The sequence below is a fragment of the Chiloscyllium plagiosum genome, unplaced genomic scaffold, assembly GCF_037043375.1.
Source record: "Chiloscyllium plagiosum isolate Xiang-an unplaced genomic scaffold, Cpla_swu_hap1 HiC_scaffold_18, whole genome shotgun sequence".
Classification (NCBI taxonomy): Eukaryota; Metazoa; Chordata; class Chondrichthyes; order Orectolobiformes; family Hemiscylliidae; genus Chiloscyllium; species Chiloscyllium plagiosum.
In genome coordinates, this window is record NW_028270156.1 from 5,742,742 (window position 1) to 5,770,126 (window position 27,385).

The 27,385-nt window shown below is 41.8% G+C and overlaps 1 protein-coding gene across 3 annotated transcripts in view; it reads right to left on the minus strand.

Moving 5' to 3' along the window:
• The window catches only part of csrp3 (cysteine and glycine-rich protein 3 (cardiac LIM protein)), a 45,463-nt gene extending 20,268 nt beyond the window's left edge, over nucleotides 1-25,195 (minus strand). Inside the window, exons 1-3 of one of the 3 annotated variants that reach the window (XM_087996263.1) lie at nucleotides 25,046-25,195; nucleotides 7,700-7,838; nucleotides 5,764-6,015 (exon numbers count right to left, since the gene is read on the minus strand). In XM_087996263.1, the coding sequence (XP_087852389.1) occupies nucleotides 5,764-6,015; nucleotides 7,700-7,740 (293 nt within the window). In that variant the 5' untranslated portion in view covers nucleotides 7,741-7,838; nucleotides 25,046-25,195. The remainder of the gene's footprint in view (nucleotides 1-5,763; nucleotides 6,016-7,699; nucleotides 7,839-25,045) is intronic. The other 2 variants (XM_087996262.1, XM_043705367.2) reach the window with 2 other exon arrangements.
• Between the last annotated feature and the right edge of the window lie 2,190 nt (nucleotides 25,196-27,385).

A 27,385-nucleotide genomic window follows, 5' to 3' on the forward strand; every position in this document is an offset into this window, starting at 1 on the left:
CATCTAACGAACTTGAGCTATAGCTTTCCCAATCAATATCAGGAAAGTTAAAGTCCCCCATAACAACCATCCTATTACTGTCACTCATCTCCTGAATCACCTTCCCAATCCTTTCTTCAATGATTCTAGGACTATTAGGAGGCCTGTAAAAGACTCCTAACAGGGTGACCTCACCTCTCCTATTCCTAACCTCAGCCCAAACTACCTCAGATGGCAAGTCCTCATCCATCGTCCTTTCCACCGCTGTAATACTATCTTTGACAAGCAATGCCACACCTCCCCCTCTTTTACCCCCACCTCTGACCCTACTAAAACATTTAAATCCCGGAACCTGCAACAGCCAATCCTGTCCCTGTTCTAGCCATGTCTCCGTAATAGCCACAACATCGAAGTCCCAGGTACCAACCAACGCTGCAAGTTCACCTACCTTATTTCGTATACTTCTTGCATTGAAGTATACACACTTCAAGCCACTTTCCTGTTTACAGGCACCCTCCTTGGAAATTGATGCCATGTTCCTCACCTCCCTACACTCCAGGCCCTGCACCCTAAAGCTACAATCTGGGTTCCCATGCCCCTGCCGAGTTAGTTTAAACCCCCCCCAAGAGCACTAGCAAACCTCCCCCCAAGGATACTGGTTCCCCTCAGGTTCAGGTGTAGACCATCCTGTTTATAGAGGTCCCACCGTCCCCAGAAAGAACCCCAGTTATCCAAAAACTGGAACCCCTCCCTCCTGCACCATCCCTGAAGCCACGCATTTAATTGTTCTCTCTCCCTATTCCTCGAATCTCTATCACTTGGCACGGGTAACAAACCAGAGACAACAACTCTGTTTGTTCTAACTCCAAGCTTCCAACCTAGCTCCCTGAAAGCCTGTCTAACATCCTCAGCACTCCTCCTACCTATGTCGTTGGTGCCAATGTGGACCACGACTTCGGGTTGCTCCCCCTCCCCCTCCAGGACCCGGAAAACACGATCAGAGACATCACGTACCCTTGCACCTGGGAGGCAACATACCAAACGTGAGTCTCTCTCGTTCCCACAAAACCGCCTATCTGTGCCACGAACTATCGAGTCCCCAATTACTACTGCTCTGCTCTTCTTCACCCTTCCCTTCTGAGTAACGGGGACAGGCTCCGTGCCAGAGACCTGAGCCCCGTTACTTACCCCTGGTAAGTCATCCCCCCCACAAGTATCCAAAACGGTATACTTGTTCTTGAGGGGAATGGCCGCAGGAGGTCCCTGCACTGGCTGCTTCCTCCCAGTCCCCCTCACTGTAACCCATCTATCTGCCATCTTTGGAGTTACTACTTCCCTATAACTCTGATCTATGACCCCCTCTGCCTCCCGAATGATCCTGTATCTAGCTAGTTGATGAAGGAGCAGTGCTCTGACGCTTGTACTTCTAAACAAACCTGTTGGACTATAACCTGGTGATGTGTGATTTTACCTTAATATTGCCCCTTTGTACAGTTTTTCTTCATTGAAATTAGATTCTATTTGCTTTGTTCTGCTTCCAAATTGAACAGCTTCACATTTTTCCACATTATACTCCATTTGCCAACTTTTTGCCCACTTACTGAACCTATCAAGATTTCTCTGTAGACTGTTTGATTCCCTTTCCATAACCTCCATTGCCACCTAATTTTGTATCATCTGTAAATTTGGCTACAGTACATTCGCTTCCTTCCTCCCAGTCAATAATGTATGTTATAAACAGTTGTGGTCCCAGCACTGATCCCCGTGGAACCCACTGGTCACAGGACCCCAACCTGAAAAAAGAACTTCTTATCCCCACTCAATGTTTCCTGCTCACTCCCTGTCCATGTCAATGTACAACCTTATAGTCTAAGGATACAGGGTAAGCTATTTAGGACGGGGGTGAGGAGAAAATGTTTTCACCCTGAGAATGGGAAATCTATGGAATTCTCTGCCACAGAAAGTAATTGAGGCCAAAATATTGAATTTTGGCAAGAAGGAGTCAGATATAGTTCTTTGGGCTAAAGGGATCAAAGGGTATGGGGAGAAAGTGGGAACAGGAGACTGAGATGGATGAACAATATTGATCATATTGAATGATATTCTGAACTTTTTACTTCTTTATTTTTCTAATTTATTCCTATGACCTATAATGCTGGACTATTTATTCATTTACTTATCTATTTATTTTTGTTTTCTAAGAATTTGAGCTTAAGTATCTGTACCTAGGTACCTTCATACGTAAGTTGGTGCTGTATTGCAGCAACTGTAAACTTTTCACTATATTCATTTGAGTACGTGTGACATTTCCATTAAATTCAAGAATGGTGGAGCAGTTTGAAGAGCCCTATGGCCTGCTGCTGTTCCTGTTTTTGATGTTTCTATGTTTCCAATTGTCCAGCAGGCAGTTACAAGTCAACCACTTTGCTATGGGACTGGAGTCACATATTAGCTCGACCAGGTAAGGACAGCAGATGTCCTTCCTTGAAAGGCATTCGTGAATTATTGACATCGCTATCTGGCTCCTATGTAAATGCTTAATTAGGTGAAGTGCAGACATAAGAACTAGGAGCAGGAGTAGGCCATCCGGCCTTCGATGATGCTCCACCATTCAATAAGATCATGGCTGATCTATTCATGGACTCAGCGCCACTTACCCGCCCTCTCATGTATCCCTTAATTCCTTTACTGTTCAAAAAATTATCCATTGTAGCTTTAAAAACATTCACTGAGGAAATCTCAACTGCTTCACTGGGCAGGGAATTCCACAGATTCACAACCCTCTGGGTGAAGGAGTTCCTTCTCAATTCAGTCCTCACTCTGCTCCCCCTAATTTTGAGGCTCTGGCCTCTTGTCCTAGTTTCACTCACCAGTGGGAACATCCTCTCTACTTCTGTCTTATCTATTCCCTTCATAATTTTATATGTTTCTATAAGATACCCCCTCATTCTTCTAAATTCCAATGAATATAACCCCAGTTTACTCAGACTCACCTCATAAGCCAACCCCCTCAACTCCAGAATCAACCTGGTGAACCTCATTGTACCCCATCCAGGGCCAGTTCATCCTTTCTCAAGTAAGGAGACCAAAACTGCACGCAGTACTCCAGGTGTAGCCTCACCAGCACCTTGTACAGCTGTAACATAACCTCCCTGCTTTTAAACTCAATCAATCTAGCAACGAAGGACAAAATTCTTTTTGCCTTTTTAATTACTTGTTACACCTGCCGACCAACCTTCTGTGGTTCTTTGCCAATGTTTGTCATTCTTCCCAGGAAGAGGTGGACTCCTTGTACGTGTGTGTTCTCTCAGTGCCCTGCAGTAACCCCCTGGAGTGGCTTTCAAAAGATGACCCATCCCAGGACAGTAACTGTCACTGGGCTTCCCAGCTGAAGGTATTCCAGCCTCAGCCCAAGTCCACAGGGACATTGTTAACAGTGCAACTGCCTGGTGATTGGATCTCCTGCTGTTAACCTTCCTCAGTGGGAGTAAGACTGACAAAAGCAGTGAAACCCAAAGCAAATTACTGCAGATGCTGCAGATTCAGAGTGAGAAATAGTAAATGCTGATGTTTCTCAGCTGCAAATACAGCAAGTAGTGAGAGTGGACAGTCAGAGTGGAACGACTGCCTCAATTGTTCTTCAATCCTTCCAGCTTTCTCTTGAACCAGAACCATGAACTCTCTGCACAGTTAAAACCTGACCTAATGACTGTTTCCAACATTCTCTGTAAAAATACATTGCACTTTTGTTTCACATTGCAACTGTGACAAATGGAGTGTAAAAAAAACACAGCATGAGGTTCACACAAACACGATAATTAAATTGAAATGTGATTTGTTCCGTACTGCACATGTGGAGGCATTTATTCAAGTACTGATCTGTATCCATGTCCACACTGGGAGATAGACCAACACAGAATCTGGAGGTTGCATTTTAATAATGAATTATGATGGAGTCTCAGAAAACTAGATTGGATTTATAATGTATACACATTTTCCCCATACCTCAAACACATACGCATTATCTCCACATACATGTTACATATATCTCAAACACTCAGTTTGAAATAAGTATGATTCAAATTTCAATTTCAATTTTAGCAAATTCATAATGAATTATTTGAATTCTCTCAAGCCTCTGACGACACCTAAAGCTCTTTATCTTCCCAAATATTAATCTGTACCAAAACAGTCCCAGTAGTTTCTGGTCAGCAATGTATATGAGGGCATTATCACTTCTTTCGTAGAAAAAGTACAGCATAGAAAGAGGCCATTTGGCCTGACATGTTTGTGTCAGCTGTCTGCAGGAGCAAGTGCCAACTATCTGCCTTTTCTCCACAACACTACGAATGGTTCCTCTTTTGATAATGATCCAATTCTTTTGCAAAAGTTGCTGCAACTCTAAGATAGTGCATTCCAGATTTCAACCACTCACTGCATTAAGAAAAATGCCCCGCCTTATTTGCTTTTTTTTTGCAGATCACCTTACAACGGTTTCCTCTGGGTTTCAATCCTTCCCAAATGGGTACAGTTGCTCCACATCCAAGCTGCCCCATTATTTTGTGTACCTCAACAAATTTCTTCTCAATCGTAATAAAGGGTAGTATCTCATTAATTTCTTGATTTATTTGTTGTAGTTGCAGACTAATTTTATCTGACTAATGTACTAGAACACATAGATCTCTCTGCACCCTGGAATTCTGCAGTTGTCCTCTGTTTAATTAATATTCTGCCTTCTTATTTCTCCTGGTGAAATGCACAATTCCTCTTTTTCCTACATTATACTCCATCTGCCAGATTTTTCCTCATCCACTCAACTGTATGTCCATTTGAAACGTCCTCATGGCCCCTTCACAACATCTTTGCATCATCTGTAACTTTAGCCATCATGCCTTCATTTCCTTAATTAAAGCATTGATGTAAATTGTAAAACATTGAGGTCCCCTGTGGGTCCCTGCTCACCACATCCTGATATCCAGTAAAGACTCATTTATGCACTCTCCATTTTCTATCAGCCCGTAAATCTTCTAATCTTGCTAATATTTAACCCACTGCACCTTGGGCCCCTACTTTCCATAACAACCTTTTATGTGACGCCTTGTCAAATTCTTCTGGAATCCAAGTATAGTCCATTAAAGGCTCTCCTTTAATACACAATGCACATTACTCCTTCAAAAAACTCTAATAAATGAATTAAATTGTATCCCTTTGCAAAATCATCTTTCCGATTATCTTGCATTTTCCTAAATACCAAGCTGTAACCTGATTGAATGCCAATGGCAGCCAAACTAAATGGTTCCTTGTTTTTCTGTCTCTCTTCCCTCATAAGTAGAGGGGTTATATTTGTTACTTTCCGGTCCTTTCAAGAATCTCGTGAATTTCACAAAATTAACCTGTGCATCTACTACATCAATAGCCATCTTGCTTAAACCCATTTGGATCTGGAGACTTGTAATGTCAGAACTGAAGGCAACATTTCAGTTGAAGGTTAAAGCAGTGTTTTACATAGGATTAATGTAACTGATTGTGTGTTATTGCAGGTTTATTGCAGCTTTCTTATTTCTGTACTCTATACCCCTATTTATAAAGGCTAAGATTCACCTTAGTCTTTTAACCATTCTCTTAATGACCCTTCAATGATTTTTGTCCATATAACCTCCAGCCCCTCTGCTCTTACACTCTCTTTAGAATTGTACCCGTCATTTTATATTGTCTCTCCCCTTCCTTTCTACTAAAATGAAATCTCCATCCTTCAGAAATATGCTTTATATTTTAAATACTTACTGCTCAAGATGGGCGCCAGGACTCTCCAGGGTCTCAGAGCTAAGGGTACCAGCACCTTGGCCATAGCCATAGCCTTTTGGTCCGTATTTCTTGCCGTAGCAAGTCTTGCAGTAGATCTCAGCTTCGTGTGCAGCCACTATCGTGCTGTCCAGGGCTTTTCTACAGTTCACTGAAAAGCAACAAAAGCAGGAGGCTGATGGAAACCATGGTTGCTGGTGAATTAATTTATCAAACGAAACATCCGAAGTCTGGCTGTAATGAGAAAATTGGTGTATTAAGACAGAGTTGCACGCATAGTAAATGGGAAGAACTTTGGATAATATGGATATAATTTCAAGAACTGAAGAACTGTGGAGAGGATAATGATTTCATTTACATCAGTGGTGGAATGGGGGCAAAAGCTGGACAAAATTTAATGCAGAAGTGTGGAGCAATTAATTTTGATAAGCATCAAATGGTAAAAACAATATGGAAATTTTAAACAAACGCAGAATGCAGGAGAAACTCGGCAGGTCTGGCAGCATCTGCGGAGAGAGAAACAAAGTTAATATTTTGAGTTCTGCATGATTCTTCCTCAGAACTGGTCTGAAGTTTGATGAAGAGTCATATTGGACTTGAAGCATTAACTGTTTCTCTCTCTCCATAGATGCTGCCAGACCTGCTGAGTTTCTCCAGCATTCTCCATGTTTGTGACATAAACAGTACATTGAAAAGGGGATGCGAAGCAGATGGACCAAGGTGATATGCACACAAATCACTGAGGGTGACCAGCAGGTGGAGATATTGCTTACACTAGCAAAAAAAGTTAAAAATCACACAACACCAGGTTATAGTCCAATAGGTTTCATTGGAAGCACTAGCTTTCAGAGCGCTGCTCCTTCGTCAGGTGGTTGTGGAGTACACGACTGTAAGACACAGAATTTATAGCAAAAGTTTACAGTGTAATGTAACTGAAATTCTACATTGAAAAATACCTCGAGTGTTTGTTGAGTCTCTCATCTGTTCGAATGACCGTGTTAGTTTCACTTCTTTCATATGTAAATCACAAAACATTTTTTAAAAGTAGATTCTCAGGTTAACTGTAAGAATTGGTGTCAGATTGATAATATGTTGAAGGTGTTATGAAAGAAGTGAAACTATCATGGTCATTCTAACAGATGAAAGACTCAACAAACACTCGAGGTCTTTTTCAATGTAGAATTTCAGTTACATCACACTGTAAACTTTTGCTATAAATTCTGTGTCTGACAGTCATGTACTCCACAACCACCTGATGAAGGAGCAGCGCTCCGAAAGCTAGTGTGCTTCCAATGAAACCTGTTGGACTATAACCTGGTGTTGTGTGATTTTTAACTTTGTACACCCCAGTCCAACACCGGCATCTCCAAATCATGACATGCAAAATATGTTGATTTTAGATTACTATCCAGCCAACCCAAACATGACATGAGAGAACTTTAATAACCACAAATGGGCAATAATGCAGCCAAAGGCAGCAACTTACTGTTGGTGCACATAGTTACTTGTGCTGTCATGTACATCATGTGTCTGTCCTCGACAATGGCTGCAAATCCACTAACTAACAGGAAGTGCTGCTAAACAGTAATGAGTTTCTGGTTTACAAAGTTGAAAATCACACCACACCAGGTTATAGTCCAACAGGTTTAATTGGAAGCACACTAGCTTTCGGAGCGCCGCTCCTTCATCAGGTGATAGTCAGGTGATAGTTTCTGGTTTAGACTGTGCATCGGGTAATATGGGTCAGAATCACTGGAGAACAATCAGCTAATCAGACAAAAGGAATTTCATAGGTTAAAGCTTGGAAGGGCGGCCCTAATGCCAAACCCAACTTATTGTTTTAGATTGTCTCTCAGACCTTCTTTGGGGGGTGAGGGAGGGCGGTGGGGGGGGGATATGATTGAAGAAGCTTGCTTACTGCAGATAAAGCAGATTTTGTGGAAACTTCTGCCGTTGCATTGAATCTCCTCAGCATGGTAGACTGTCTTGTCACAGGCAGCGCACTTGGCTCCACCACCCCACTGTGGCATCTTCTAGGAAAATAATGACCCAAAAATCTAGAAGACAAATCCAGAACTGATAAATAACCAAAAAAATGGACACAATGTATTCTTCAAGACCATAAATAGCTACCCAAAAAGTCTATAACCTTCAAAAGAGGACAAAGTTTCAAAACGTTAAGATGATTACATCTCCCATTATAACATCAGTCAAAATAGCAATGCTTTTCTTTACTGTACCTTTAAGACAGTAACAAGGCAGTTCACAGGACCAATTATTAAGCAAAATCAGTTTACATCTGTTGCACACACATTCAAACATTTAAGTACAGCCACAGAGACAGACTTAAAAGAAAGAGAGAATGATTAAAGGTCAGGCCAGAGTTTGGGAGCTCTGCAGTGCAGAACCCAACTTCTGACTCCCCAAAGACTATCCACCAAGTACAAGGCACAAGTCAGGAGTGTGATGGAATACTTCCCGCTTGTCAACAACAAAGTCATTACATTTTTCAGGATAGAGCAGCCTCCTGGATTAGTAGCCCGTCCACCACCTTCAACATTCATTCACTCCATTTCTGGCATACAATGGTTGCAGTAAGTACCATTTACAAACTGCACTGGAGAACATTCAGTCTGGCTTTCTTTTATTGGGAGCCAGACTCTGAAATCCTGTGGCTTTCTCTGGTCTGAGGTGATTGACCCTGGAGATGGACTATATCCAAGGAAAGGGGCAGTTGCCTGCAGGAGACTGGGTTTGACAAGGAGTTGTTCTATAACTGCTGCCTTTCTCATGTATAACAATGTCACATCACTGTCGCATCCTGTTTACTCTCGACCACATGGGTGGTACCTGTCTGTTCTTGCATTGTGATTTATTTATTGAACAGTCACAAAAAATTTGATGAAATGAAGTTTGAATTAGATAATTCCAGGCAAAACACAGCAAAAGAGCTCTTGTGACGTAATGATGGTGTCCCTAGCTCTGGTCAAGCAGCCTGGGTTCAAGTCCAATCTGCTCCAGAGGTATGCATTTACATAACTGCACATGTTGTTTAGAAAATATCAAACAAATAGAAAAGCTAGTGAGGTGTTCCCTTCTGGACAGGGAAAGGGAGCAGAAGAGAAAACTGGGAGTTGTTTTTGTGCAATAGATTTACAATAAAAATTTTATAAATCACTGAAAGTCATTTGCTATCTAACTCAATGTAAGGACATTTGTATATGAAACAGTTGTTGTTATGTGGCCACAGAGACAGACAGACTGGCCCATTATTTGGGCCAGTATTTATTGCCCGTCCCTAATTGCCCTTGTAAAGGTGAGTTGCTTCCTGAACCTCTGCAGTCTGTGGAACATCACTGCTCAGTAGAGAATTTGAGAATTTTGACCCAGCGACATCGAAGGAATGGCAATACATTTCCAAGTCAGGATAGTGAGTGGCTTGGAGGGGAACTTGCGGATTGTGATGTTCCCATGTCTCTGCTGCCCTTATCCTTCTGGATGGACTTGGTCGTGGGTTTTGAGGATGCTGTTTAAGGAGTTTAACAAAATGTGCAGTGCATCTTGTAAATGGCACTTTGTAAACTGAAATGTGACCATTCCTGGGTTTCCAAATAATATATTTACTGAATTTAAATCCCATTAGCAATAGATTTTATAGCATGCAAACATCTTCACAATAAACATTTCGGTCTCTCATTAACAAAACAGAGTTTATTTCAACTAGCTTGCAGGAGGTGTTTCTTCAAATGTGTTTTGCAATGTTAACATCAAATTGCAGCGCAGACCTCCTGTGGCCAATTGTAATGTATTACAGTTCACTACATAATGGCAAGAAATTAAGTTTTTAAAATTTTACATACTGCCAGATTTAAAATCCAGTGTTAAGAAGATCCGATCCCATATTGTTATTCTTTATTTTTCTGTCTCCTGATATTTGAATGTCACAAAATGTCAATGTGTCTAACCGATATTGTACCATAATCTGTGATCAGAGTACCATTATCCTCAGACTATGCATGACAGCTTGAGTCTGTTTCCCAGTAGATAGCTTTATTGGAATTTATATTGTTGCTTGGTAGAAATATGCCACTATAAACAGTGGAGGACCAATTACATCGTTTGTTATAGATTAGTTTGCACTTCCAGAAATAAACAAATGGATACAGCCTAAAAGGGTGGTAAAGGCACAATCCCTCACGACAGTTAAGAATCATTTAGAGGAACACTTGAATCATCTTTGCATATGAGGCTACAGGGCAGGCACTGGAAAATGGGATTAGAGTAGATGCGTGTTTCGTGACTGCAATGAACCAAAGGGCCTCTCTCTATGGTGTAAAAACTCTGGCTCAATAATATTTTACAATCTGTATTGGCGTCTTCTCCATTGAAGTATAATCAGTGAATGTGCTTCAGGTTTTGAATATCTTTGTTGGTATATATCCCCTTAAGAAGAATTCAATCTAATTTAACAAAGTAAACTCTTTATTGTATTGAAAATATGATTTCCTGACATACATACCAGGCTTTCATATGAAGAACAACCTGCATTTATAAAACATCTTTAACATATTCAAGACATACAAGGCTATGCATCAAGTAGTGGAAAATGGGATTATAACAGTGGTGTTTGTTTTTGAACAGTGCAATCATGACCGACATCTAATAACCTCAATTACTCAAATATCCCAAGGCAGCATAGGACATAACTTTTCATTAAAAAAATTCAAAGAATCTCTTTAAAACCTGCATGGATTTTTAAATCAAATACACACTACCCCTGTACAGCAAACTCTAAGCACTACTCTGTTGTTCAGAGAACTGTCAACAATTCAAGTGAAATACAAAGATTAATTCTTAAAGTCGCTCTCAGACAACAACACTGTTGACCTTATAAATGAGATATTCATAGGTTTGTTTCAAATTTGACTAAAAATGGTGAAGTGTTTTTTCCCACAAAGTTTTAAAATACATGTCCAAATTCGAAGACAAAGCTATTTAAGCATAGAGTCATAGAGATGTACAGCATGGAAACAGACCCTTCGGTCCAACTCGTCCATGCCGACCAGACATCCCATCCCAATCTAGTCCCACCTGCCAGCACCCGGTCCATATCCCTCAAAACCCTTCCTATTCATATACCCACCCAAATGCCTCTTAAATGTTGCAATTGTACCAGCCTCCACCACTTCCTCTGCCAGCTCATTCCATACACGTACCACCCTCTGTGTGAAAACGTTGCCCCGTAGGTCTCTTTTATATCTTTCCCCTCTCACCCTAAACCTATGCCCCTCTAGTTCTGGACTCCCTGACCCCAGGGAAAAGACTTAGAATATAGAACAGTATAGCACAAGACAGGCCTTTCAACTCTTGATGTTGTGCTGGCCTTTTATCCTACTCTAAGATCAAACTAACCTACATGTCTTTCGATGTACTATCTTCCATTTACCTATCCAAGTGTCCCTTAAATGTCCCTAATGTATCTGACTCTACTACCACCGCTGCAGTGCATTCCATGCATCCACCACTCTCTGTGTGAAGAACCTACCTCTGACATCTCCCCTAAACGTCCCTCCAATCACCTTAAAATTATTCCTCCTCGTGATAGCCATTTCCACCCTGGGAAAAAAGTATCTGGCCATCCACTCTATCTATACCTCATCATCTTGTACACCTCTCTCAAGTTACCTCTCATCCTTCTTCGCCCCAATAGGAAAAGCCATAGTTCCCTCAACCTTTATTTCTCCATTCTCTCTAAATCAAATACATTTATTACAGAACTGAACACTTTAGAGGATTACTTCCAATTCACATAAGGATATTTTGACTGCAGTTGCTGATCACAGTTCGAATCTTGCTAAATGATATAAATCTTTGACATTTTTACAATTGATTTTATTGAATTACTTGGAAAATCCTAGGAATCTGGAGAGAGTGTTTATTTTCACGACCCAATGCCAGCTGCTGCTCTGTTTCAGTGAGACAAGAATCGATTCCTCACAGACAGTGATAAGACATTATTGACTGCCAGGCTAGATAGATTAGCTCTGTCATCACAGCAGGGTCTGGTGCATTTTCCATAATGAAGACAGGGGATGCCTGGAATACCATGATAAGGTTCCAGGAATAGATGGGTTAGAAGCCAAACTCTGCTTCAAAGGCCTCACTATAGCTGGCACTGATTTTGTTACCACAACGCAAAATAAGTCACTACTTCCAAAATGCAGGATTTTCAGATTTTCTTTAGGAGCACTGCTTACCATGAGCCTCTGTTCTGCCCAATTTGTCACAGTACTATTCCTCCTTGTTTAAACTGTTTTCGGTCTTAAAATCAGATTAATTTTAAATTACTTCAAGTAATTTCATGTGTACAATGCAAAAGCTGATTTAAGATTCAATTGAAACAGACATCCTCAGCAGGCAGCCATCATTACAGCTGTTCTGCAGATGAAATGTAGACTCACAAATATTTAGTGCAATTTCAATTTGTCAGCTCCTGTGAAAATAAATTAAATTAAATCTTTATGAATATACCACTTATTTGTCCATGACTTAGTCACCAATGCTGATGCGGGGTCAGCAAGAGGATACCAATTATGTACTGACCAATGGAGTTGTCTATCACCCTAAGGAAATGTTGGACAGATATCTGATAAAACATTAACATCCAGTAAACACACGCTCCACCTGATATTGCAGAGCCTCTTCTGTGCATTTGTATTAGAGAATTCAAGTCAAACAACAAGAACAAGAAAAATACTTGTTTTGAATTTCCAGTTGCCCCTTTCCCAAGTTTCGTGGTAAGGATGTTTCTCAGTTTTGAGAAAACTCTGCTCAGGACAGCAGTGGGAAGCAACCAGCTATGGTCAGACTGAAATTCCTAGCCAAAGTTACTTGGTTCATGTTAATTGGTGGAAGTACTTTGATCTTCAGAAGAGTTTCACATGAAGGTTTCCACATCACCAGTCACAGTGATGACAGTGATCAGATTTGAAACTTCGCAAATGTCTTTCAGACCTTTTTCAAACTTCATTCACAGGATGTGGCCTGTATTCATTGCCCATCCCTCACACTCTCGAGCCCCCCTTGAGCTACTGCAGTCCATTTGGTTTGGGCACACCCACCGTGGTATTAGAGAGAGAGTTCCTGGATTTTGACCAGGCAACACTGAAGGAACAGCAATATATTTCCCACTTGGCATGGTGTGTATCTTGCATGCAGTCTTATATTTTAAGCACTAAGAAATAGAAAGAAGAAACACTTTTTAATGTAGTCATAGCCTGTCATTGACAAATGTTTTGAGTTTGAGATTATTCAGATCCATGTTTAATGCAATGTTGTTGTTTAAAATGGGAAGTGACCAGAGCTTATACACATTAATCGAAATAAGATCCTGATACGGCTACACGTTGTGCCTCTCTTTTCATGATGTGGCACATAAATCTAAGAAGACACAGAAATGTTTTACTAGAGTGGTAACAGGGATGTAGGCTTCAGTTACTTGGAGAGATTAGAAATGCTGAGGAAATTCAATAGAGGCTTTTAAACTTATAAAGGGCTTTGTTGATGAGAAATTGTTTCCACTGACAAGAGGACACTAGTTTGAGATAATTGGGAAATGAACCAAGAAGAAAGGATGAAAAATTCTTCTACATTGTAAGGATGAAAGGACGGTGGAAACAAGATTTAATCATAACTTTCAAAAGTAACTTGGGTCTATTATTGTGTGCTCAAAAGAAAATGTTGCAGTGCCGTATTTGAAAAGTGCACTATTTAGATAACACTTGCAAAAGAATTGATGCAGGCTTGATTGGCTGAATGACCACCTTTAGTGCTGTAACATTCCCTGAATGAGGCTGAACATGTCACAAAGTTGGGAAACAAATACTTTTGGAGACTACTTTTTCTGCAGACTGTTGTCAATCTTATTTTACAAGAAAGACGATGAGCATAACTCACCTGTTCATTTTAACCTAAATATCCAGATTAATCTTATAGAAAACCTTTGTATTTCCACCCAGTGAACTCTCTGTATGACAATAATTGGTTACATTTATATAGGACATTATTATTTAAATAATGTCTCAAGGCACTTTGGGATAGCAGCAACAAAACAAATCATTGAACTTAAGGGAAGAGGACACTACAAACATGATTAGAAATGAGTTTTTCAAAGTTTGTTTTGAAAAGGGAAATGGAGAGGTTTGTGATATAAATTCCAATGAATTAGAAATAAGAACTAGCAGGAGTAGGCCATTCAGCCCCTCGTATCTGCTTCACCATTTAACACAATCATGGCTGATCTCATTTCAGACTCAACTTCACTTTCTTGCCCAGTCCTCATAACCCTTCATAATTAGTCTTTCTCCCCCTTAAATTTACTCAATGTCCTGGCATCCACTGCACTCTGGGGTGGGGGTTGGGTGGGAGGGGGAGGTGAATTCCAAATATTCATCCTTCAAGAGAAGTCATATCTCCTCATTTATGTTTTAAATCTGCTACCACGTATCCTAAAACTATGACCTCTCCTTCTGGATTTCCTCACAAGGGGAAACATTCTCTCTACTTTGTCAGTCTCCTTTAGCACTTTGTATATCTGAATTAGATCTCATCTCATTTTGTCGTCGCTACAGCCACTTCCGCCCCCTGGGTTGCTGTCGCCGCAGCCACTTCCGCCCCCAGTGACATCGCTAACCTGCACAACCACAACGCCGCATGTGTCTCCGCCCCCATGCCGATCTCCTTCACCATGCCTAACTCCGCCCCCACGCCGATCTCCGTCCCTGCCCCCACGCCCAACCCCGCCCCCACTCCCAGCTCCAGCCCCACACCAGGTCCAAGCTCCCAGCCCTGCCGTGTTTTCACCATCCCTCCAGAACTACCCCTCTCTGAGGATGAAAGATCAGTCCTCAGCAGAGGCCTCACCTTCATTCCCCTACGCTCTCGGATCAACGAGTTCAACACGTGGCATGACGTCGAACAATTCTTCCGCCGCCTTCGCCTCCGCGCCTTCTTCTTCAACCAAGACTCTCGCCCACCCTCTGACGACCCCTTCTCCCGCCTCCAACACACCCCTGGACACCCCGTGCTGGCCTCTTACCTGCCCTCAATCTCTTCATAGCCAACTGCCGCCACAACATTAACCGCCTCAACTTCTCCACCCCTCTCACCCACTCCAAACTCTCACCCTTGGAGCGTGCAGCCCTCCACTCCCTCCGTTCCAATCCCAACTTCACTATCAAACTGGCAGACAAGGGAAGCGCGGTGGTAGTTTGGCGCACCGACCTTTATACCACTGAGGCTAAACGCCAGCTCGCGGACACCTCCTCCTACAGCCCCCTTGACCATGACCCCATTCCCACCACCAGACCATCGATAACCTCATCACCTCAGGGGATCTCCCATCCACCGCCTCCAATCTCATAGTCCCACAACCCCGCACCGCCCGTTTCTACCTCCTGCCCAAAATCCACAAACCTGACTGCCCCGGCTGACCCATTGTCTCAGCCTGCTCCTGCCCCACCGAACTCATCTCTGCATACCTCAACACGGTCCTGTCCCCCTTAGTCCAAGAACTCCCCACCTATGTTTGGGACACCACCCACGCCCTCCACCTCCTTCATGATTTTCGCTTCCCCGGTCCCCAACGCCTTATCTTCACCATGAACATCCAGTCCCTGTACACCTCCATCCCCCATCACGAAGGACTCAAAGCCCTCTGCTTCTTCCTTTCCCGCCGTACCAACCAGTACCCTTCAACTGACACCCTCCTTCAACAACTTCTCTTTCCAATCCTCGCACTTCCTTCAAACCAAAGGAGTAGCCATGGGCACCCGCATGGGCCCCAGCTATGCCTGCCTCTTCGTAGGATATGTGGAACAGTCCATCTTCCGCAGTTACACTGGCACCACCCCCCACCTTTTCTTCCGCTACATCGATGACTGTATCGGCGCTGCCTCGTGCTCCCACGAGGAGATTGAACAGTTCATCCACATTACCAACATCTTCCACCCCGACCTCAAATTTACCTGGACCGTCTCAGACTCCTCCCTCCCCTTCCTAGACCTTTCCATTTCTATCTCGGGCGACCGAATCAACACGGACATTTACTATAAACCGACCGACTCCCACAGCTACCTAGACTACACCTCCTCCCACCCTGCCCCCTGTAAAATCGCCATCCCATATTCCCAATTCCTTCGTCTCCGCCGCATCTGCTCCCAGGAGGACCAGTTCCAATACCGTACAACCCAGATGGCCTCCTTCTTCAAGGACCGCAATTTCCCCCCAGACGTGGTCGACGATGCCCTCCACCGCATCTCCTCCACTTCCCGCTCCTCCGCCCTTGAGCCCCGCCCCTCCAACCACCACCAGGACAGAACCCCACTGGTTCTCATCTACCACCCCACCAACCTCCATATACAGCGTATCATCCTTTGTCATTTCTGCCACCTCCAAACGAACCCCACCACCAGGGATATATTTCCCTCCCCTCCCCTATCAGCGTTCTGAAAAGACCACTCCTCCGTGACTCCCTCGTCAGGTCCACACCCCCCACCAACCCAACCTCCACTCCCGGCACCTTCCCCTGCAACCGCAAGAAATGCAAAACTTGCGCCCACACCTCCCCCTTACTTCCCTCCAAGGCCCCAAGGGATACTTCCATATCCGCCTCAAATTTACCTGCACCTTCACACACATCATTTATTGCATCCGCTGCACCCGATGTGGCCTCCTCTATATTGGGGAGACAGGCTGCCTACTTGTGGAACGTTTCAGAGAACACCTCTGGGACACCCGGACCAACCAACCCAACCACCCTGTGGCTCAACACTTCAACTCCCCCTCCCACTCCACCAAGGACATGCAGGTCCTTGGACTCCTCCATCGCCAGACCATAGCAACACGATGGTTGGAGGAAGAGCGCCTCATCTTCCGCCTAGGAACCCTCCAACCACAAAGGATGAACTCGGATTTCTCCAGTTTCCTCATTTCCCCTCCCCTCACCTTGTCTCAGTCAAATCCCTCGAACTCAGCACCGCCTTCCTAACCTGCAATCTTCTTCCTGACCTCTCCGCCCCCACCCCACTCTGGCCTATCACCCTCACCTTGACCTCCTTCCACCTATCGCATTTCCAACGCCCCTCACCCAAGTCCCTCCTCCCTACTTTTTATCTTAGCCTGCTGGACACACTTTTCTCATTCCTGAAGAAGGACTTATGCCCAAAACGTCGATTCTCCTGTTCCCTTGGATGCTGCCTGACCTGCTGCGCTTTTCCAGCAACACATTTTCAGCTCATCTCATCCTGCTTAACTTGAGAGAGCATCGACCCAAACTCTCAGGCTCTAGACATAAGACATACAGAAAGCACAGCAGAATACAGCTAGGTAAAAGGCAGTAGTGGGACAAAGAGAGGAGCATTACTCTCAGCGGATCTGAGTATTCAGAGTGCGACTGGTGGTGGATGGCCTGGATCTCGGCTGAGATTTCCCAGAGTATTTGAGCCTCCTGACTTGAGGCAAGAGAGCTACCACATAGACAGGGCCAGTAGCAACAAATACAAATTATTGATAATTCCAAGAGGCACAGCTATGTGCATCCTTTAACACTAGATCAACAGCGAGTTAATTTTTAAACTTGTGGTTTTGTCTGAAACATTGTCAACCTCTTATGACCTTCTGACATTTTCATGAAAAACTTGAATCAGTTAAAAGGTGTGTGTAGAAGATCTGTTCAAGATATCTGGAAAAGCATAATTTGTTTTCAATTGAGGAAAAATTGTGCTTATGTTGCAAGTATCAGGTCGTAAATTTTAGATAAGACAAAAGCACAGAATGTTTGAGTTGTATCTTATTTATACATTAGTCTGCTGCCAACATGAATGCTTGTGTAAATGTTTCATTGGTTTATATCTAACAGATCAATTGGGTTCATTTTCAGAATAGCAAATCTCTGTGAATGAGGAAGAAAGGCTCTGCATTGCAAGTCTTTCACAGCTTGTCTAATTTGGTGAAAGGCTTCTGTCACGTGGGACAAAGGACTTCGCTGTGATCAACACCATGATAGGCATTGCTACTCTGAGCCAGCAGTCTCTGCTACGTTTGCATCAAGACAAAGATAGTGGGTCTGAACATGGCTGATTTGCTGACCTCTTTTCTTCTCTAGGATTGAGCTTTTCATTTCTGTTCATCTCTTCCATTAATGGCTGTCCAAAGACATTACGGCTGACAGTGGCTGTCACCCAGTGGCCTATGTCAATGACTCAAACACGCATCCAACTTAATCAATGGTTTTGCAGACACTGGATGTACTAAAACGTTCTACACCCAACAATGTCCTTTAAATGCTGTCACTGTTGTCAGAAATACAGCAGCCAAGTTGGGCATGGTGAGATCCCAAACAGTAATGGGATGGCATTAAAGACTGGGACCTTGAAAAATCCACCTAAGAGAGCAGATTGTGACTATCTCAATTGTAAGACAGTAGCAAACCCCGTCCACAACACTTCCTGATTGTCACACACTTGTGACCGTAGCCTGGATTTTGCATTGGGTAATGAATGAACGATACCAGCTGCTGGTCACATTTACACAGGATCACTGTTTCTTTAGGCATTTTCATTGTAACCTGCTGTTCCGTTTTCCAACAGCCAATGCGTTCTGATGGGGTCTCACAATCAGGTACTATAACAGCAATTAGACAAGATTGAATCAATAATGTGTTGAAAATACATGCAGTGGGTGCGTTATGGTGTAGTGCTACTGTCCTAATCTCTGAGGCTGAAGACCTGGCCTCAAGTCCCACCTGCTCCAGATGTGTATCATAACATCACTGAACAAATTGATTAGAGAATGTTTTTTAAAACAAAACATGCAAGATGAATCAGCTCATAACAGTTTTCTCTGCCAACACTCTCTTAGATGCCATTTGAAGGTTAGTTTAGATAAGACCCTAGATTCTAGATCCTCAGCTTGTGCACAGATGTCTATGTTCCGACTTGGACTTTAATGGATCTGTCAGAGAGTGGGGACACAGATCTGTACGAAATGTGAGACCATCATGCTGGAGGGAGGAAGCAGAACAGGGATGCCAGATTGATATCGATTTTTCCAAAGTTAGGATATACATTTAAGGTGAAAGAGAAAGAGACAGGCTCAGTGTTTCTCTTCAAAAATAGTAGTTGAGACATATGTCATTTCAGATCATTCCAACATATCTGGTAGTAGTTGGTACAAGGGTGTAAAGAGCAGAGGACAGGAATCTGCACAACATATCTCAGCTCTGGCTGCATAGACACCGTTACCCCTGATGAGCACCACCCAATAGACATGGTGTTTGAGTAAACTGCAACAACAAGTCTTTTTAGCGTGGCTTATTAGCCATGGGAGAATAGGTCAGAATTAATCATACGCTCTCATGATGAGTGACCCTCCAGTAAAAGTGGGGAAAGAAATCTTTGGATGGCAGCAGTGGGAACATTGATCAACTATTAATTTTAGACCTTAAGCCTCAAAACAGCTCAATAAATTCTCTTATTAATGGTACTATGAGTCATTTACAACACATGGACTGCAGCTGTTCAAGAAGGCGCTCACCTTCTCAAGGCAGTAACCGATGTGCAATAAATACACAACCAAAGATGCCCAAATGCCATAAATTAATACAAAAAAGATATTCTGTTAAAAAAAAAATCACGTTTCTACTTGGTGAAGAAGATCTGCATTGCAATGAAAAACATTTTGGAACAAACTTGTGTTGAACACAGAGGATAATAAATAGGAACATTGACAATGCAAGTCATCAATGATAAATCCTCTGTCCTACAGAAATATACACCATACCCTATTTATAGTCTGGCCTTCTCAGATTTAACTGAGGCACTTTAATGTCCTAAATATTCCATGACAAAAATTATGTTTCAATTTGGCCGTGTAACAAAAATATCAACACGATATGTCTGCAAGTTCCTAATCTATTCAAGGAGCAATGTATAGATTTCAAAATGTTGGCAGGCACTTTAAAGTTCTAGAACTTTCTCTGAATAATAATAAACATTGCTAAATATATAAATAGATACATGGACCATGCAGGACAAGTTTTCAAATTGTTTGGCAGTATGCTGTTGGTAGGAAATTATGTTAAAGGCAACATAGCATTTTTACGCAGATGTTCCACTTATTGAATTTGTGGCTATTGACAAAAATATAAAACTAGCCCACATAAACAGCTTCATTGTGATATTGAAGAGAAATTAGAGGCACATTTTCCTGAAAACAAAGATTGTGTTTTATACAATGTAGCAGTGTCAGCTGTAATTCAACTGGTAGCACATTTACTTTTAAATCACAAACATCTGGTGTGCGTCCAACACCAGGTGTTCAGTAAAAGAATCAAAGCAGATGCTTTGGTGTGGTATTACTGCACTGTCAGAGGTGCTTTTTATCTGACGACATGTTAAACTGAGGCTGCACGTACCTGATTAGGTGAATGTGAAAATATCCCATGGCATTATGCAGAAGAAGAACAGGGAATTTCTCTCTGACCCCCTGGCCAGTACTTCTATAAAACAATGTTACCGGTCATCGTCATTTTGCTGGTCATCGTCATTTTGCTGTCTGTGGGAGTTTGCTGAGTGCATGTTTGAGTAGGCATAGGCCATTCGGCCCTGCTCTAGCCTGCTCCACCAGTTAATCAGATGACTGTACATGCCTGACTACTCCCAGTAACCCATTCAAATACACAAAACAGGAACAGGAACATAAATGCCATTTTATATAAATGCAAATGTTCCCTTTCTCTTCTGGTAACAAAATTAACAGGTAAAATGCATTATTTCTGCAATGGCTATTTTGTTGGAAGAATACTCAGTACAAAAATATGTAGTCTTTCTGTTTGTACATCAAAATGATCAATGTTTATTAATAATTTTTTAAAAATCCAATCACAACTTTATTTTCTAACCAGTTCTAATATATTCTATACCTTATACCGAATAATTATAAGATTGAAATCTAATTAAAGGATTATAGAGCAATAAGACAAGACCAAAGTTGAGGTGATTTATTCTGTGGATCCAAAATAGGAGAGAGAGAGAAAGAGATATTTTTCTTTCAATATTACTGTATGTGATGGGAGGTCCATTTTTATCTTAAGCATTTTTTTGCTGAATCTCAGATGGATTGTGTCAAAAATATTTAACGTAATTCACCACAAGCAATTTCCCACAAGCAGTGTACTGCACCCTGTACAGGATCATTCTAGATAATATCCTGGTGACATTAGGAGGAGTTGACTCTCTCTGTTTTTTTTTGTTCTCCTACAGCCTTGACTCTCTCACCAGGTATGACTGCCCCTATGCCAAGCCTGTAAGGATGGAATGCTATTTAGTCCCTGTGAGCATCACAATCCTATCCACTTCCACAAGTACTGTCCGGCTTTGGAGAAACTGATTATGGTAGGTAATACCTCAAAGTACGCGGTACTCCCAGGAAGAAAGCCACACTATATTCTCTTAATTAAAACTGTTGCTCTGTGGATCCATTCACTACATTAAAAAAGGGACTGTGTTGCTATATGATAAACACTGGTATGTTTGTTCCTCCAAATAACTTCCCTCTTTCATTCCAAAAAAAAGCACAGAAAATATTGTTAACCACATTGGAAAGTAGCAACAGTGAAGGAAGATATATTTTGCAATTAAAGAAAGGCAAATTTACAATGAGAAAGCTTGCTATGATGGAATTAGAAATGTGAAAACACATACACACACACATACGCGCGCGCACACTCTTTCACGCACACACACATACGCACACACACTCTCACGCAAACACACACAGGCGCAGACACATACTCACTCACTCACTTAGTCACTCACTCACTCCTGGGTTTATCATTATCTTGAAACTTTGTCTTGGAGTTGCTGGTGTTGGACTGAGGTGGACAAAGTTAAAAATCACCCAACACCAGAGTAAAATCCAATAGGTTTATCTGGAAGGTGAAAGTAAGGACTGCAGATGCTGGAGATCAGACTCAAGAGTGTGGTGCTGGTCAAGGACAGCAGGCCAGGCAGCATCCGAGGAGCAGGAGAGTCGACATTTCGGGCGAAAGCCTTCATCAGGAATGAGGTTGTGAGCCAAGGGGTGGTAAGGTAAATGGGAGGAGGTGAGGCTGGGAGGAAGGTAGCTGAGAGTGCAGTAGGTGGATGGAGGTTGGGGTAGTGATGATAGGTCGGAGAGGAGGGTGGAGCGGATAGGTGGGAAGGAAGATGGACAGGTAGGACAGATCATGAGGGCAGTGTCGAGTTGGAAGGTTGGATCTGGGATAAGGTGGGAGGAGGGGAATTGAGGAAACTGGTGAAATCCACTTTGATGCCATGGGGTTGGAGGGTCCCAAGTTGGAAGATGATGAGTTCTTCCTCCAGGCGTTGGGTGGTTAGGGAGTGGCAATGGAGGAGTCCTGGGACCTGCATGTCCTTGGTGGAGTGGGAGGGAGAGTTGAAGTGTTCAGCCATGGGACGGTGGGTTTGGTTGGTGCGGGTGACCCGGAGAGTTTTATTTGGAAGCACTAGTTTTTGGAGCGCCGCTCCTTCATCAGGTGGTTGCGGAGGTTAAGATCATGTTCACAGAATTTATAGCCAAAGCAATCCAGTGTCATGGAAATGTGATACAGTAAACAATCTTAGATTAAAAGTTTCATCTTTTAGAATGGGATATGCTGGTTTTTGTTCTTTGATATGTAAATCCCAGAACTTCTTTTAAATTACATTCTCAAGAGTTTTACATTGATTCATGCAACAAAATAAAATGTAATTCTGCAAAAACAAATTCACTCCATAAAACTTATATGTGTACACATGTAGATGTGACAGATTGAGTGTGCATGTGATGTGGATGTGAGTGCACATGACAGAGTGTGTGTAAGCTTGGTTTCGTGTGTGCGTGACTGTGATGGAGTATGTGTGAGAGAGTGTGTGTGTCGGTGTGAGTGTGGGGGGTTTATGCGTGTGCATATGAGAGAGAACTTGTGCATGAGGGAAGGTCTGCGTGGGTGCGCGTGTATGTAAGATTAGACACACACACACACACACACTCCGAAAGCTAGTGCTTCCAAATAAACCTGTTGGACTGTATCCTGATGTTGTGCGATTTTTAACTTTGAAACTTTGAATTTTTTTTAACTCTGTCTGCTATTGTCAAAACCTTTCAGTTCTGATATAAAGGAAGACATCTCTGCATGGACAATATTTCCCCATGTGCTAGGGCAGCCTGTGACTTAAACTGAACAGAAGGATGGGTGATTTCACTGATTGCTTCTCTTCTTAAAATTCTCTTTGCCCATAAAAAAAACGAATCTATAAATGTATTCCACACTTTGTGGTGGCTGGTTAGCTCAGTTAACTAGATGGCAAGCATTTTAATTCCCATTCTGACTGTAGTAGACTTGGGACCTGTCCCCACGTTCTACCCCTAATGTTGGAAAGCAATAGGAACCCAGTATTAGTCCGCAACAGCTCGGGACAATGCATCATGACAATAAATTATTATTCTACTCTGATGAGCAAGGACCCAATGTCAGGAACAGCATACAAAAATGAATGAATTGCACACTACAAAAAATGTATATTCTGATTGAAGTTACTCTTTATTTTAGATGTTTTATGCTTCTTAATTATTGATTTTTAAAAGAAACAAACCAAAATGTGGATTTCGGGACATAGGCTGATGGGCTAATCCTGAATCACGAGGTGAAGTATCAGTTATCGTTAGTAAATGAAGATGAGCCCACACTACTTGGTTAGTGACAGGACTCTGTTTATACAGAATTTTACTGACAATGGTTTGTTTTTCCTGTTTGGGCATGGTCTTTTTAAAAATGACTAAACAAAAGCTAATAGTATTAATGTTTCAGGTAGCAAAGCATTAAATGCAATTGTTTGAAAACAGCCTCTTCTATTAGAACTTTGACTATATTTATAAAGATCTTTACTGGTTCAAGTTTACATCTTCCTGTTGAACTCACTCACAGCTCACAATGTGGATTTGTCCATTTTAGTTAGAGTTTAAGGAAATCCCATGTTGACAACTAATTCACAATTCTAAAAGCAGTAAGAAAAGTTTGTAGTTTGTCCTGTCTACATTCACCCACCATCACACTCGTAGTCCGGACACTTATTAGCGTTCTTAAAAAAACTTATGCACGTAATTGTTTGAAAAATAATTTTCTCTCCTTTCCCCACTCCTGAAGGACTCCCTAGGCTGCATATGATTGAAGCCATTCAACTACAAAAAGCAGCACAGCAGTATTTGAGTCTCTTCTACAAGACATGTACACACAGATTGATCTACCAGACAATAAGACTCTGAGATGAAGCAACAGAAGTAGACCATTCAGCCCATCAAATCTACTATACAATTCAATGAGATGACGCCTGACCTTAACCTCAATCTGCAACTTCACTTTTCTGCCTTTTCCCAATAACCCTTGATTCCCCATTACTGATTAAAAATCTATCTAACCCAACCCTTGAATATACTGAATGACCCAGCCTTGACAGTGCTCTGTAGTGAAGACTTCCACAGTTTCATGACCCTCTGAAGAGGAAATCCCTCCTCATCTTTGTCTTAAATGTGCAATCCCTTATTCTGAGATTATGCTGTCTGTTCCTAGAATTCACCCATGAGGGGATATAATCTTTTCACATCTACTATGTCAAATCCCTTAAAAATCTTGCATGTTTCAATAATGTAATCTTTTATTTTTCTAAACTCCAATGAGTCAAAACCCACCTTAGCCTCAGCTTTCCTGTGAGGAAAATTCCTCCACCGTGGAGATCAACCTAATGAGCCTTTAATGGACTGCCTTGAATACCAGTATATTTTTCCTTCGATAAAAGGACAAGACATTCCCATAACCTTATAACTTTTCCTTAAAACAGGCACTGAGCCAGTCAACTACCTTCCTCTTTACATTCTCTCCTTACCTTTATTAAAATGTGTTTAGCTTAGAAACGAGAGCAAGGGATGTTAGCACTGGTACCCTCCTTTGCACTCCTGTGCTCTGTGTTAATCACAGTGACCTTGGTAAGAGTAATTTCTGTGCTTATGTGAGTTTACTTCTAGATAGTGGGTAAAAAATGCTACAACATATTTCTCTGCCATGAAAATATATGCAAACAATTATATTTGAAGAATTGCATTTAAAAATGATTTAAACCAAATGACAACTACATCTGAAAACAAAAGACTCAGAAAGGCGATACCTTACCTGTCAGTGAGGAGACCCTGCAATAACTGGATCACTTGTCGTTAACAATCTTCCCACTGGGAGAGGCCACTTTTAATCCCTTTTCCTGGGGTCCTCAGGGTCATGCAATGTGTGACGCGACAACAAATTTTTCTGCTTAAAATAGCGAATGTCAAACCCCGGCATGAATCACTGAGTCAGAAATTAGGAGTGAGCACAGGCGTTTGAACTGCCAGTGATCCCAATGACCTACAAAAAGTGACTTCAAGCCAGACAGGCAAAAAACTGAGATCATTGTTTATTTTGGGAACCTGATATAGGAAAGCCCACTGACTCCTAAGCACTTTGTGAAGGGACATTCTTAAATCCGTTTGAAATTTCAGAGGAACCTGCCGAGTCTTTGATTTGATTTGACCTGGGAGTGTTTGTCTGTGTTGACTGTTAGTCTTATTCTAGGCCTACAGTTCAGTCTAAGTCCCACATCATTCTAATGTTGCAGCTCAGGTGTCCATTGTAAAACATCTTGGATCCCGCCATAAAGGTCAAATTATGAAGTTTAACTAAGTTATGATGTTCAGTTCTGAGAAAGGGTCCGTGGACCCTAAACATTAACTCTGATATCTCTCCACAAATGCTGCCACACCTACTGAGCTTTTCCAACAATTTCTGATTTTGTTTATGATGTTTAAATTAGTTTCACTTAGAATTGAGTTATATCAGTATATCAGCTGAGTTTAACAGACTCTTGTGATGCTGGGGTAGTGTTCAAACAGCTGGACAAAAGATTGTGTTCTGAAGAAGAGTCACTGGGCCCGAAACATTAACTCTGTTTCCCGCTCCACAGATGCTGCCAGACATGCAGAGTTTTTCCAACAATTTCTGATTTTGTTTTTGTTTTGAGGAGATCACATTCCAAGAGCTGTGTTATCATGCATCCAAATTATATTAAAAAGCTTATTGTATTTGAGTTTTTCAAGGTATTTCTGGATCCATTTACTATAATGTAACAATTTTCATGTACCTGATTAATTGATGATTAATGTTTTAAGAATTTGATTATGGGACATGTGTGTTGCTGGCTGGAGCAGCATTTATTGCCCATCCCTCATTACCCTGGAGAAGATGGTGAACTGCTTTCTTGAACCACTACCAGTGTAAGTTCACTCACAACCTGTTAGGGAGGAAGGTCTAAGATTTTGACAAAATCACTGTGAAATAACTCTATTATCGTTCCAAGTCAGGATGGTGTGTGACTTGGTGCAAAACTTGCAGTTGTTAATTGCTTGTTGAAGTATTTCTGGATACAGTTACTATAACAACTGAAATAGGTCTGTCCATTTATATCATTGGTGTTTGAAGGGGCTTGCTATTCTTAAATTGGCTGCAGTGTTTCCCACAGTGACTACACTTTGAATGTTCATATTGAATGTGAAATGCTTTGGAGTAGCTCGAGGTTTTGAAGGTGCTATTTGACTATGAATGTTTCTTTCTTTCCTTGGAGTTTGTTTCATTTGAACAACATGACTTCAATTAATAATAAAGAGATCATTTTGCAATGTCATTATCTCACTTATTCAATTCAATCTCTGATTGTTCCTGGACAGGTGACAAACTGGGTTGTTTACAATATGAATAGAGAAGCTTCCAGAATGCTGAATGATGAAGTTGTGTGTTTCTATCTTCACAGTAAAAGTAACTAAAATGCTATTTTTTCCCACCAGTTGCTGTAAACTGTTGCCTTCAACCAGAGACTTCACAATTTGTGTCTCAATCACTTCATGTTTCCTGTGAAGATGTTACATAATCTGGAGAAAGAAATTGGAAAACAAAAGGTTTTGGGAAAGCAAAGGAACATCTCAGAAATCCTTTGGCCTGGTACTTTCGAACTGTGCATCCCCAGTGTCTTTTTCCCCTGACCCATATCACCAATGTGTCTTGTTTGTTCCTTTGTGTAATGGCTTTGTGTAAATTCTTGAAATGTAAAGAACATATCTTTTTAGTTCAGGACTGAAATGTGAAAAGGAATGTTTCAAAACTAAGGATTGTTGAAGAATTGCTGAACTTATTTAAAACAAGTTACTTGACACTTATTGCAAGTGCTGTTACAAACAAGCTAGAACTAGGGGACTGAGTACGAATGGAGATTCAGCTAGCAACGCATTGCTTATTGGTCTGTTGATTAGTGACCAGTTATCCATGATAAAGACATTCTGCCAACCAAAGACTTTGTGATTGATTCCCATGTAGCCAAAAAACTTGTGACTGGGAATGTTTGGGAAAGAATCCAGTTGATCTCTGGAAGGGAAGAAGCTGTTTTATCTTTGCAGTAAAAATCATCACAAGTTTGAAGGCAGCCAGTTT